At 38.1% G+C, this 14317-nt stretch overlaps 3 protein-coding genes across 3 annotated transcripts in view; all 3 read left to right on the forward strand.

Annotated features, from left to right (window-relative positions):
* Nucleotides 1-2483, forward strand: part of atp7a (ATPase copper transporting alpha) — a 30923-nt gene extending 28440 nt beyond the window's left edge. Inside the window, exons 22-23 of the mRNA XM_056250282.1 lie at nucleotides 351-453; nucleotides 1772-2483. Of these exons, the coding sequence (XP_056106257.1) occupies nucleotides 351-453; nucleotides 1772-2045 (377 nt within the window). The 3' untranslated portion in view covers nucleotides 2046-2483. The remainder of the gene's footprint in view (nucleotides 1-350; nucleotides 454-1771) is intronic.
* Nucleotides 2484-5404: 2921 nt separating this feature from the next.
* sowahab (sosondowah ankyrin repeat domain family member Ab) lies at nucleotides 5405-6959 on the forward strand. The gene has a single exon (XM_056250416.1). It carries the CDS (start codon nucleotides 5577-5579, stop codon nucleotides 6957-6959), a length of 1383 nt encoding a protein of 460 aa, XP_056106391.1. The 5' UTR covers nucleotides 5405-5576.
* A 3810-nt stretch (nucleotides 6960-10769) lies between these two features.
* Nucleotides 10770-14067, forward strand: gdf9 (growth differentiation factor 9). The gene is made up of 2 exons (XM_056250288.1): nucleotides 10770-11234; nucleotides 13142-14067. Exons 1-2 carry the CDS (start codon nucleotides 10880-10882, stop codon nucleotides 14065-14067), a joined length of 1281 nt encoding a protein of 426 aa, XP_056106263.1. The 5' UTR covers nucleotides 10770-10879.
* The last annotated feature ends 250 nt before the right edge of the window (nucleotides 14068-14317 follow it).

The raw sequence follows: 14317 nt of genomic DNA on the forward strand, positions 1-14317 counted from the left end.
CTCCACCGAACGCTGTAAGTGTGTGTTAGAAATCAGGAATGTCTCCCAAACCCAAACTTGGGTCTTTCGCTCCCGTCTGTCTAGCGCACTTCCCATAATGTTTACGCATCAGGTCAGTAGGAGGAAAGCAGACGGTCTTTTGTGGCTGTTCGAACACATTCGACCACATGAGCGTTTACTCTACGAAAGCAATGCGTTTTCGACTATCTCTTAAAGTGTTTAAAAGTGGACGAGCTCAAAACGTTTTAGACCCCGTTTACACCTGTACCTGTTACACCCGTTTAACCAAAACGCATCTTAATAGCAGGTGTCTAAGTGTGTATTATTGACTGAGTTGCTGTTGTTTGCAGGTGTGTTTATGCCTGTGGGTCTGGTGCTGCAGCCCTGGATGGGCTCTGCTGCTATGGCTGCCTCATCAGTGTCTGTAGTGCTGTCCTCACTTCTACTAAAATGGTAAACCTCTCAGATATTAACACCAGACTGTAAACTAGTTTTATTTAATTTTGTAACATGTTTTAAACATTACTAACTGGGCTGATTATGTTGATGCAATTTTAAGGCAAGACACTACAGGCAAAAACTTTTTTACATGCACACAATTTTTGAGATTTTGTGCTATTTGCTTTTCATAACTTCTTGTTTTAGACTAGCTGAAAGAAAACATCCAAAATACACTTAAGTGTTTATTTCATTCTCCTTTTTTTATTTTTTTATGTGCGCATATAGCGTTCAATGACAATGCATATTGTTTTCACATGCAGTGTTTTCAACTTCGGTTGCCCTTGTACCAAACTTCACAGTTTTATTCCCATCTATATTCCGAAGGCTCTAGATATATGGAGTGATATACAAAATTCCCTCTGTAAAAACCTTTAACTCTAGTATGTAAAAAGAATAAAACAAAGTTTTAACCTGACTTTACTCAATGTTCAGATTTCTGTTCTGGAATGTATGCAAACTAGTGCATATTTATTAAGATAATGCCTCATTTGCATATTCAAAAACATAAAATTTCAGAAAACTTGTAATACAAACAATGTTTGCGATTCTTAATGTAATCAGTCAACTGGTTAAGTATGGTGATGTCTGTTTTTTTTTTGTACCCAATTTACCTGGGGTGTCTTGCTTTAATCAGCAGCATTTTAGTTTTTTTTTATTTTGAAGGTATTTTAGAGAGGACCTATTATGCTTTTTTAGATTTTCAACTTTCTCTAGTGTGTAATCTTGCTGTTTGAGCACGAAAAGGGTCTGCAAAAAAAAACAGTCAATCCAAAGGGAGTTATTCTCTATATCAGTGCGCACTGTTTCTGAACTCCCTGAAACGCCTCGATTGTGGTCTTGAGTTTTCTTCCAGGAACGAACACGTCACTATATTCCTCATTTGAATAGTTCCAGCCCAAGGCACATGCAAAATAAAGGGGTGAGGCCTGGTTGAGTTAGTAGTGTTAAAACCCGTGGTTATGGTAAGAGGAGTGACATTTTCTGAAACACGCTTGAAGCGGCTGACCAATCACAACACACTAATCCAGCCGACCAACCAGAGCACATTATGCTGTTTTGAAGGAGAGGCTTCATAGAGACAGAAACTAAACGGAGCGTTACTGACAGACTGGGAAGAGAGGTGCTGCAACAATGTGGAAAACAACGTTTTAAATATGCAAGCATGTAAAACTTATTCTAGTAGAGCCCAAAAACAAAATCAAGACTTTGTAAAAAGGTGTAACAAAAGGCCTCTTTAAGATAATATGACACTCATTTCCTGTTTCTGCAGTTACACTAAACCCACTGCTGAGAAGCTGGAAAGACGACTGGGAGAGGTGAGAAAGCAAGGCAGCCTATCGGATGTCAGCGTTCACATCGGCATGGGAGAGCTGCGTCGGTCCTCACCCAAACTCAGCCTGCTCGACCGCATCGTCAACTACAGCCGGGCCTCCATCAACTCGCTCCGCTCCGACAAACACTCCATGAACAGCATGGCCCTCAGCGAGCCCGACAAGCACTCTCTGCTGGTGGGAGACGCTCACTGCGAGGAGGAGATGGTTTGAGTGTCTCTGGGGCCTTGCTTTACCTCAGTGCCTGTAGACGAGCAGGATCTGTGTCAAAGCCCAAATTCAATGGCCTCTCGAGGTTCCTCAAGAATATGACCACAGTTGTGCTCTCACTGTGATGCTGCATGGATCAGCCTGCGCAGCTTTGATTGTCCGGCCAGTTGCATCACTATTGTAGAGGCCTTCTGACGGTCTCTGTTTACATTGGGCTTGATGTTCTCGCTGGCAAATTTACGATGACAATCCATATAAGCAAAATCAACTACACCGCTGATTGGCTTCAAAGTTTAAAGTCCATTTTATTTTTGTGGAAATGACCATTTTAGAGTGATTTATTGTGTTTTATGGTAATGATTAAGGGGATATTTATTACATCATTTATTTATAGTATTTTATGTACTTTTTTTTATGTCGGACATGAAGGAATGTGAAGATTTCTTTAAAAAGCGAACAAATGAATTCTACTTTTCTAAGGCCGTTTTGGCTGCACATAGTATCCTTGACTGAGTTTTGAGATGCAGAACATTCCAAAGAAAGCAGCATTCCTGTTTCTCAGAGGGATCGGTTACAATCAGGAATGATGGGGCCACAAATTAGTAACCAAGAAAATGCTAAACCATTATAAGCCTCTGTAAGATGTTCAGCATATTCATTTTTAATGTTTAGCAAACTGTTTGTATCACTTTAGCTGCCTTTGCTATATTTAAATGTGCACTTGCTCTTGTCAAATTTAGCTTTTAAATGTATTGTTTTTCACTTTATTTTAAAACCCAGTGCTCTGTGTGAACCGAGACTGACATTTAATGAGCGGAGCACGTTTGTATCCAGCCGTTTGTGCATTAAAGCCCTTACCAGATACATACACATGAAACGTCTCTGCACAACCTGAATCAGGTTATTGAAATAGATTACTGACTTCAACATTTTGGAGATGGTCCTCACTGCAGAACACAAAATCCAGGGGGAGGAGTTAGATCCAGATCCAACTCCTCCTACCCTAACCCTAATCCTACCCATCTCCACCCCCTGATCCCTAACCCTAATACTACCCATCTCCGCCCCTTGATCCCTAACCCCACCCCTAATCCTACCCATCTCCACCCCCTGATCTCTAACCCCACCCCTAATCCTACCCATCTCCACCCCCTGATCTCTAACCCCACCCCTTAGATCTGGATCCAACTCCGCCCCCTGGATCTCGTGTACTGCAATGAGGTGCTACTGACATTTTGAGCTTTTGAAATATTTAGAAAATTATCCAAAATATAGAAAAAGTTATCCAGTGGAAGCTTTGTTACTGTATTATTGGAGGTCAATTTAAGTGATGCAGTGTTCAAACGAAACAAGTGCACTCATTAGTAAGTAATGATTAGTTGTTGTTTGTTTTTTGCAAAATGTGTCCAAGTTGGAGTGACAGTGTAAACATACTGAAATTTATGCTGTTGATTGTTTCACTAAATGTGGTCCTGGACAATTCTTATTGTAGTTTTGCATCATATTCTTTAAATAAACAGCCACTTTTCAATTAGGTAACATTCATCCAAGTCCTTTTTTCCAGTGTGAGAGGATTGTTGATTTAGATACAAATGTGCACTTTCCCACGGACTTAAAAAATAATTAAGATAAGGTCAACCAGATGGTAATTTGGTGTTCATTTTACTTGCATAAACGTTTACGTTCATGTGAAAAAATTATGATAAACAACTCGAATCTCCTTTTTCATCAATAGTTTCCTGCAAAGTTAAATGTTGACTTTCTTTTTCAAACCCTCTTTTAGACTATTTGGTCTGTGAACTTTTGCTCTACAAACACATGAAGACAAAATGTGTACAACTGGTCTAGGTCTGACTAATGTATACTTGTTGAATTAGAAAACAAACATCATTATTTTTAAATTAGTGAAGAACGATGAGCTACAAAAAAATTACTCGTTCACGTATCAGCATCATTATTGTGATGAGTGTAACAAACAATTCAAGGAATGAAAATTGTCTCAGAAACTGAGAAGATGCATGTCATTTCTGACTGACATGATTATCAGATGTTAATATTGGGCTTTACTTTGATTTTGTATTTCTAAATTGCTCATGTTCACTTGGTTTGAATATGACTTTTGTGTGAGACATTTGAGGAGACATCTTTCTGCCAACAAAATTTAAAGCATCGCCAATGCTACCGCACCTTTAGAATTTTTTTTTTTTTTTTTTTTACAAATATTTCATAATAATTTTAATGTTTTGTTTAGGTTTCATAAATTTGAGCAGTCTGGAGTTTCAAGTGAGTTTAATTAAATTCAATGGAGTTCATAATGATAAATCTAATATATGTTCTTATAAATTTCATTTAATGATGCATTCAAATAAAATGTATGATGAATATTGATAGAAATATATATTTTCTTGCATCACTAGTTTAAATTTTTTTTTTTTTATATTAATAAAAAGGGGGTGAAATTAAGGGGCAAAACTCAGCACTGCACGAAAACTCGAGCGGTGAGTGGATTCTAACCTAAACACCTGTGATTGGCCATTGCGTTCAAGAAATCAACAAACATGTGTGCGATTGGCTACATTGCTCACCGCTGTGAAAACACTTTGCAAATGGAATAATTTAACATTCTCCGAAGCGCAAACACTACTTGTAGTTTACAACCTCTTTTTCGCTAATATGCTTTTTTTTTACACGAAGGAAACAGACCAACAGTCATGTGCAGCTTTTCCCAAAAGCAATCAAAACAGAAGCAGCAGCAGACAGTGGTTTGAGTGAGAAAATCACACGCTAGTATCAGGTCCGTCTCCCTCCAATCCTCAATATGAAAGTTTCACAGCAACATTCAACTTTATAATGTCGTTTGTATTTAACATTGTCCTACTTTAAAAAAAAAAGTAAACAATTATGCGTGTTATTTTTAAATTGGTGTTATATTAACCTTTTCAACATAAATATCTTAAATAGGTATGCCAGTCTGTTATGGAGATCAACCGACCTACAAGCATTTTTATTTTTGTAAAACCAGTGTCCATAATGAAAATCAATCTCCAAATTTTGTGCTGCTTTTGATTCCAGTAGATTACAAAGGTAATTACATGTATTTTTTTTTTTTTTTTACATTTTAAATTAGAAGCAATTTTATGTTGATTATGTAGCGGCCTTAAAAATTAATAGCTAGAAAAATAAACAAATAAACCCAAATATTTCGAATTTTAGTTTCCTACCAATTTAGCACTAAACATGGAGATTTTTTTATATCACCACTGAAACCTACTACTTGTGAAAACGATACCAGAGCGATAAAAATGAACTAAACAGAAGATGACATGCAAACAACGATGTTCTCCCTCCCTGCGCATGTAAGACGCAGATGCGCGTGAACTCTGCTACCCTCCGCCGTGCACGCGCCGCATCCTTCACTCATCGCGCGCTCGTGTGCTGGTCTTGGAGAAGAGAAGGATAACCGGAAACAGCAGGTTGTTGTTGTTGAAGAAACATCTTGCATAATAACTACTAAAAAAATACAGCGGCAGGGAAATGGCTTTGACTCAAGATATGATCTTAACCTTTTTATTGGAGCACGGGGGAAAAGTGAAAAACTCGGAGCTTGTGAGCAAGTTCAAAGGACTTATAAACTCCAGCGACCCCGCGGAAAAGAAACAAAACAGAGACCTTTTCAAACGACTGGTCAACAACGTCGCCGTGGTTAAACAAGTCGATGATGTAAAGTACGTGGCTGTGAAGAAAAAGTACCAAGGACTCACAGGTGAAAAAAATACACTGAATAACAGTTTATTTGAATTAATATCGCCATGTAACGTTAGTAGTAACCCCGCGCTTGATTCCAGTGAAATAGAGAATGTGGATATTATTAATAACAATTACTGTCATTGCTCCATCCAAACTTTGAGTAATAGCAGTAGTAGTACAAGTGGAAATGATGCTGAAATACCTGACTGTGATGCAATTGAGTCTTTGACAGCAAGAGTGCTCAGTGTGACAAGTGATGCTGGAAGTGGCAAAACAGGATCCGTTTTCGCTCTTGTGGCCATAAAATCTCCACCAAATCCACGATGTGAGTTGCAAAATGACGAAAGGGGAAAAACATACCTCAAAACACAAACAGCTGATGCCGAACCACCGCCTTCTACAGCTGAGAGAACCATTAAAGTCAAGGCAAATGCGTATCAGAGCTGTATTGTGGCTGGAGAAGGTTTTCCATACAGGTCTCTGAGAGTCAAACGAAAGGAGCTGGAGGCACAGGGTTTGCCACAACTGCGAGGGTGTAGCAAAATCACCAAACCGGGTGGTAATGAGGCTAAAGACTCGGATGGAATTCCTTTGGGATCAGTGAAGCATCAGTGGCTTGTGAAATCAGCAACAGGAGGCTGGCGTCAAATCCACAGCCTCCTGCTGCAAGACCCTCAGCTGGCAGAGAAGAGGAATTTCATGTCTGGATTCACAATCCTGCATTGGGCTGCTAAAAGCGGAAACGGTGAAATGGTGTGTAAAGTCATTGATCTTTCAAGACAGAGTGGTGCAGGGATCGATGTTAATGCCAAGTCTTATGACGGGTATACACCTCTCCACATTGCCGCCATTCACAGCCGTGAACGTGTGTGTTCACTGCTGGTGTGTGAATATGGTGCCAGCACTAACATACGGGATAACAGTGGGAAAAAACCCTACCATTATCTAAGTCAAGATGTGTCAACTGAAATCAGAAAGATGCTCGGAGACCCTCGCTGTCTGCGGCAGGATGCTCGAAATGATTTAAAGGATCATCAAAACCCGTCAGACCTCCATAAAGGATTCAACACTCTGAGTAAACTATTTCAACCCCACGTCGCTGGACAGAAAGAGAAATACAGACGTCGGCCGAGCTTTCATTTCATTAGAGAGAAAGAACATTGCACTTAATCGCAAGTTGTTACAATGGAATATCCGTACTTGAAAGACAACACCTCACAAAAAATAGACTTGTGTAACTTTAGTGTGTTTAATACGTGTTATTAATTTAATTGGTAATTATACAGTGGCAGCTGTGCACTCTACTGATAATTAAATTTGTTAATGAGGTTAGTAAGAAAATTAATTTAAGATACTAACACAGCTGAAAGGGTGAAGAACATGTTCAGGTCTTTTTACCCCAAATTTGAAAGACACTGTATTTTGATGGTCCCCTTTAGACATTCTGTTGACTATAAGTAATGTTGCACATACATGTCAAGAAACTCTCATTAGAGTGTTAGTAGACTGTCCGCTTAATATCTGCTAACTCTTTATTGTGATGCTCCTCCAACAGACATTCTACTGACTATAAGTAACTTTGCAAGTGCACGTCAACTTACTTTACTAGCCCTAACCCCATTCTAGTAATCCTCAACTAATACCCTGAGGGTTAGTAGACATGCATGTGCAACGTTACTTATATAGTCAACAGAATGTCTAAGGGGACCATCAAAATAAAGTGTAACCAAAAAATATTTAGCCTAACTCAAAATATAATTTCATGATAAAAAAAAATATATATATATATATAATTCCTCAAAAATGATCATTACTATTACTGCAAAAAAAAACACAAACAAACCTTTAAAGTTAATTCAAAATGACTTTAGTGTGAACATGATTATTAAATTGTGAAGTAGGCCTATGTCATGGTACTAATTGTACTTCCCTTTGTTAATGCTGAAAAGAAGGGAACAACTTTTATTACAATATTTTTTAATCTATTGTGAATCATTATTGACTATTGCACTGTAAAAAGTGATCAGTTGACTTAAAACAACTTTAAAAAGTGAGGATTCCCATTGCCTTAAATTATTACGTAAATAAACTTAATGCGTAATTAAAAAAAAAAAGTTATGTGGAGTTGTCAAGTTCACATAACTTTATTTTTTCAATGATATGAATATTATTTACTTAATAATTTTAAGGCAACCGGTCAACTGTTTTTAAGTCAACTGATCACTTTTTACAGTGCAAAAATGTCTTTGGAATGCAAATTCTGGAGAAAATATGCTTAATTGTCTAATAATGTCACCGTGTGACTTGTGAGAGCATTTTCTGGTTTGCCTCAAACAGTAACTCGGTCATCTTTCTTATCTGATTGTTGTGCTGTGCATAATTCCTACAGAAACACTCGTGCCATTGAATGAAGGCAGAGAGGCCTCTGTGTGGGATGAAGACATGTTCTCCTTGAACTCGTTTTATGCTTTATGTGATGTCTGTGTAATACTAAAGAGAGAAACTCTAGCTTGGTTCTTTAATAGTTGGATAGGCCTTGGCAAAATTAGGTCAAACTTTATGCAAATGACCACATTACTGATATAATGTGTGAGAATAAAACCACAGTTTTACCCCAGGAATTTATGAATGTTAGAACCAGTCTGGAAAATATAATGAGGCCTTTGTCACAGTCAGGCAGTGATTCAGGCATGATTTCATGGGCGCTGGAGCTTAGCATAACTTCATTCAGAGGCTTTTACTGGTGTGCATTGATCTGTAATGATGCAAATGCCCTTGCCTCTCAGTTAGAGCTGCTCGCGCGAGGTGAAGGTCATTTCAGAAAGTATATCCTTTGGGTTCAGAGCAGTTCACTGTTCAACACGAAGCTATTCTGAGCCAAATTTCAGCACTTAAACTGCACATTCTGAGTAAGACTAGTATATCTTAAGCATAAAAGAAAAATTTCTTTGATTATTGATATTAATATTTAATTCAAGTTTATGTGAATAAATGTCATTCTTAATTTTGTTTTCTCAGCTTTATCAGTCTGTCACAGTTGTAGGCAGTTAGTATCTCTGTAAGAGAAAGCAACATGTGTTTTGCTGCCTAATTTATAGGGTCATTGTTCGACCTCCAGGATGTTTTTCTTTTTCATTGTGCAGAATCCCACAGTCACCCTGGACATTAACTTATAATAGGTTGCTAAAAATACAAATGTCAACTTATTTGGCTGAGGAAGTATACAGTTCCACGGCATCCGTTTCAAATAAAATGGCAAATTAAAGAAAAAAATGAGACTCGATTGAAAGTTATTGTTTCCTGGAGGTGAAATTCTGAATGATGTAATGTTTGTGATGCTTTAATTCCGATATTCTAAAGGTTCAGTTGAATGCAGGTGGATGTAGAATGTAAACTAAACTGTTAAAGGGGTAGTTTGCCCGAAAATGAAAATCGTTTCATCATTTACTCACCCTTACACCGGACGCACAGTTGACTTTTTTCCTACTATGGAGATCAATGGCTGCTGTCAACTGTCTGTTATGAAATGTCACACTGTCGGTGCAGAGTGAATTGGCCTTGACAGAGATAGTCCACCCAAAAAATTAAATTCATTAAATTCATCATTTTTTCAACCAAGCCATTCTTTCTTTTCAGTAACACACAAAAGAAGATATTTTGAAGAATGTTGAACTAAAAAGTTTCGGATGGCATTGACCATTGTATGGACAAAAAACAGTCAATGGGAACCAAAACTGTTTGGTTATCAACAATCTTTTCTTTTTTTTTTTTTTTTAGAAGAAGAAATAAGTCATACTAGTTTGGAACAACATGAGGGAGAGTGAAATGATGTCAGTGTTTTCATTTTTGTGTGAATATCCTTTTAGCATTAAAGTATAACTATAAAGTTTTAATAATTGTTCTAATTCTATGAGAATAGTGAATTCCACAGTCACAGCTAAAATGATAACGACAGAAGAATGATATCATTGGAATCACTTTCAGAACGATTTTTCTCCAGCTCATGAATAATACAAATTCTTCTTTAAAGAGGTCGAGCATATGAAGTGGCAGACGCCATAACTGCAGCTCGCTTAATAAACAACATTTCCATGCGTTGGTGGTGGACGCTAATATAGTTCTCATAGTTATCGTTCTTCTCATATCAGCTTGAGGTTTCTACACTGGACGCCTTCATTTTTCACAACACATTGTCAATTTCTTGCATGTTAAAATTCACACATTTTTTAATTGCTTGGCCTTCCATCGTGTAGAAAGGTGTTGTTATTGTAACATTGCTCAGGTTGAACACACTGACACAATAAAACACAGCAACCATGTTTGTTAACTCAGAGTAAACAAGTCTTAAGCAGTGAAATTATTTAAAGAACCTTTTTGACAGCAATTTGAAAAGAATGACTGCATTCAATCATTTTCAATAAGGTTGGCCATTTGAGGTGATGCATATGTCTGTTGCCTGAACAAAGTTGCAAAAAAATATTAATTTGCATATATTGACACAGTTGTTTTCCCACTGGGATGTCACTTCCTGCATTATGATGCCGTTAGGGAACTAAATATGGATATTTACACAACAATCTTGTCATTCGGTAGGCTAATATTTATAAGATACTAATCAAAGGTACTAATATTTTCCATCTTTAAAGCACTAGTTTAATATTGTATCCAATATACTAAGAGACATTAAATGTCATAGTAAAGTGACTGCAGAATCATGATGCTCCCCCAATTGCTCCAGTTATGGTTTATTTTAGCCTATGTTGGGGAGAATTTTGTCCTCGTAATGCTATTTAACGACACGTTGCCAAAAAGTCATATTTCTGTTAGACTCGCTCTTTTCGGCATTAAATAAACCATAACTTGAACTTCAAGCAATGCAATGTGGCGTTGTTTGAGACGTTTACAATCAAACTCTTCAAAATCTTACTTGATACAGTTTGTGGATACCTACACCGTCTTTTGTGCCAAATCCTCCCTGATTGCGCACACCTGTCTGCCAGGGAAGGGCGACGGAAGTGGCAAGTGAGGTTTGGCCGAAGACTCTGAAGTCTTCTCCGGGACTGTTCTTAAATAAACGCACTTTATTTATTATGGCGACGCCGCTTTTTAAATATGGTACGCGTTGTTCCCTATCCAGATACTTTATTGTTCTCGCGGTTATCGGCCTGTCATTTACATCGTGCTACAACTTTGAAAACGAGTCTGTTGAACCCGACGTCTCCCTTCACCATGGTAATATCCTGAGCCCTTTGCTGAAGGCTTTGTCAGAGCAGAACCCTTGGGGAGAATTCACACCACGAGCCAAGCCTGACTCCAGATTTGTACGTTACATGAAGAGACTGTATAAACTATCATCCAAACCCGACAAGAGTCCCGAGGCCTCTCACCTGTACAACACTGCGCGTCTGATCACACCCCGAGAGGAGTGTCTCGAGCAAAACCGAGGTAAAGCATACTTGTGTATCTCATAGTTGCATCAGATATGTTTACAAACTATTTGAAGAAATGCGGTTGCTTTATCGATCAAGAACTTAATGTTTACAGAATACATTGCCATGCTATCCTTTTTGAAATAGTGCCTGCCCTACTGTGTACAGTATTCCAGATCTATACATGATGGAATTCTTTGATTAAGTTACCTATAATTCACAAAATATTTTACATAGCCTACTGCATGCAATATATCACAAAAGTGAACACTTATACTGAATATCAGCACAGCTTTGGATGTATATGATATTATTAATGTATGATATATTACAGTATGATTGCAACTGTGCTATTGCTTTTATACTACTGTTCAAAAAACAGGTAATACAGAGTAATTTACGTTTTATGCCAAATTTATTCAAATAAGCAAAAAACATAAGTACAAAAAACTAAGTATAAACCAAAACAACCAACAAGGTATTATTACCTTTGGTATACAGGACTGTGTACCTCTTTCTGATACATTTAACTACAGTATGCATCCCATAAAGCACTGCAAATGATCAACAAAAAATGAAATGACTATTGATTTATAGACATTTAATTTAAGTAAAAAATGTTATGTTTATTGCAAAATGTATACAAATATAATGGGGAAACTGATTCGACTTCTTTCTATGGTGTCAATGCCTTCTCTGATTGGTGGACACAAAGTTCTGTCTGCTAAAATAGATATTTCACCTAAATGATGTCATCATTTACTCATCTGCATCTCATTTCAAACCCATAAGACTTTCGTTCTCCTAACCACATTGATTTCTCTTACAATCTCCTTAATGTTTTTAAGTGTCTAAATTTCGGTGGAGGAACATAAATCTTTTAGGTTACATTAAAAATGTCTTCATTGGTTTTTGGAAGATGAACGTAAGTCTTAAAGGGATAGGGTACCCAAAAATGTTAAAGGGTTAGTTCACCCAAAAATGAAAATGATGTCATTAATGACTCACCCTCAAGTCGTTCCAAGCCCGTAAGACCTCCGTTCATCTTCGGAACACAGTTTAAGATATTTTAGATTTAGTCCGAGAGCTTTCTGTCCCTCCTTTGAAAATGTATGTACGGTATACTGTCCTTGTCCAGACAGGAAATAAAGACATCATCACAGTAGTCCATGTGACACCAGTGGGTTAGTTAGAATGTTTCGAAGCATCGAAAATACATTTTGGTCCAAAAATAACAAAAACTACGACTTTATTCAGCATTGTATTCTCTTCCGGTTCTGTCCAATCCGCGCACAAACGTTGATATATCAAAATATCAACACAAATGTTGGCTTGCAGCTGGCGAGTGGAGCCAAACAGCTTTGCCCTTTGTTTACATCATAGCAACTACAAAACTTATTATTGGAACTTTTAATAGAAAACGCAACTAGAAATAGTAAGACATACTTACAAAATTGTGATCCACAAACAACAGATTGTCCCGACAAAGTGGGAACGGCTCCATTTCAGGAGAAGATTTTGTGCGTTTAGCCTGCATTGTGGTTCTGGAAGCTGTTCTCTGTAAAATGTGCAGCACACAGATAAACCTTGGGGTTATAATGTTAAAGAAGACTGTTAAAAATAAATATTAACCATTCTAAGTTAGTCAGCTTTAGGAAGGTCAAACAAATGTAAAATAAAAATGAATGTAATAAGGTTCTGCGACAACAGTAGAGTACATTACTATTTGGAATGTTAATTATTGCACATGTACTTCACATGCTATATAGTGAACACCACACAGAATGCAGTTAACAGTACACTAGTATTGCATTATGCCACTGACTATGAAACTGCAGTCAAGCAATCACAAGAAATGAATAAACAGTATAATTGTTGTCAAGAGAAGGATGTGTTCCTCAACGGTATGTGTTATCTTGTCAGAATTCTTCATGCAGGATATTTCCTACAGTCTGAATCGAGTGAGGACTCAGGAGCAGTTGCTGAAGTCAGTGCTGCTGTACTCTTTCGACCACAACCACATCACCCCGTTCACGTCGCTCTGTTATCTGGATGTAAAGGAGCAGAAACCCTCGAGGGATCAGATGTGTTCTCACCATCTCAGCACCCAGCAGTCAGTCCCGCTACTCAGCTTCCGCGTCCACACCGAGAGAAGAGTCCGTCGCCGCTGGGTGGAGGTTGACGTGACCTCCTTCCTCCATCCTCTCATTCAGGCCCATAAGAAGGACATCCATCTCCTGATCAACTTGACCTGCGTTGAAGATATGGTCCCCAGACCTGGAGGCCAGATTCATAAGAGTCCGGTTGAGCTAACTCACAGGTCCCCGTCCCTTCTTTTGTACCTAAATGACACCAGTGAGGTCGCATACCAGAGAAGAGCCACGCAAGGTAGGATGGTCGATCTGACATCCAACAACTGGGATGGAAAGTCCACAATGTGGGAGTCAGCCTCGCGAAAGCGACGAGGAACCCTAAAGAGCACCAATTTGCCGGAAACCATGCCCAAACTCATCCCCATGTATGACTTTCCAACAGATGACTGTGATCTGTATGATTTCAGAGTGAGCTTCAATCAGCTCAAACTGGACCACTGGATCATAGCGCCTCACAAGTACAATCCGAGGTACTGTAAGGGATTTTGTCCAAGGGCCGTGGGATATATCTATGGGTCACCAGTGCACACCATGGTTCAGAACATCATTTACGAGAAGCTAGACTCCTCTGTGCCCAGACCTTCATGTGTGCCGTCAGAGTACAACCCTTTAAGTGTTTTGACCATTGAGAACGACGGGTCCATTGCCTACAAGGAGTACGAGGAGATGATTGCTACCAAATGCACTTGTCGATAAGATTAAATTGGCTGTTGAATCTTTTTTTTTTTTTTTTGTGAAACATTGCTTTGTAAAACACTGTCCTATTTTGTTTTCTTTTGCATTGGCCATTCTTATTATGAAGATGATGAAATGACTTGACCACATGTATCATATAATTTGTTTTGTTTCACATTACTTTTTATCTGATTCAATAATTTGAATGAATTATGCAATTGAGTTGTTTTGGTGTTTTCTTAAACACATAATAGTTATATATGGGGATATT

The sequence above is a fragment of the Rhinichthys klamathensis genome, unplaced genomic scaffold, assembly GCF_029890125.1.
Source record: "Rhinichthys klamathensis goyatoka isolate OS25496 unplaced genomic scaffold, OSU_Roscu_1.1 h1tg000068l_1, whole genome shotgun sequence".
Taxonomy (NCBI): domain Eukaryota; kingdom Metazoa; phylum Chordata; class Actinopteri; order Cypriniformes; family Leuciscidae; genus Rhinichthys; species Rhinichthys klamathensis.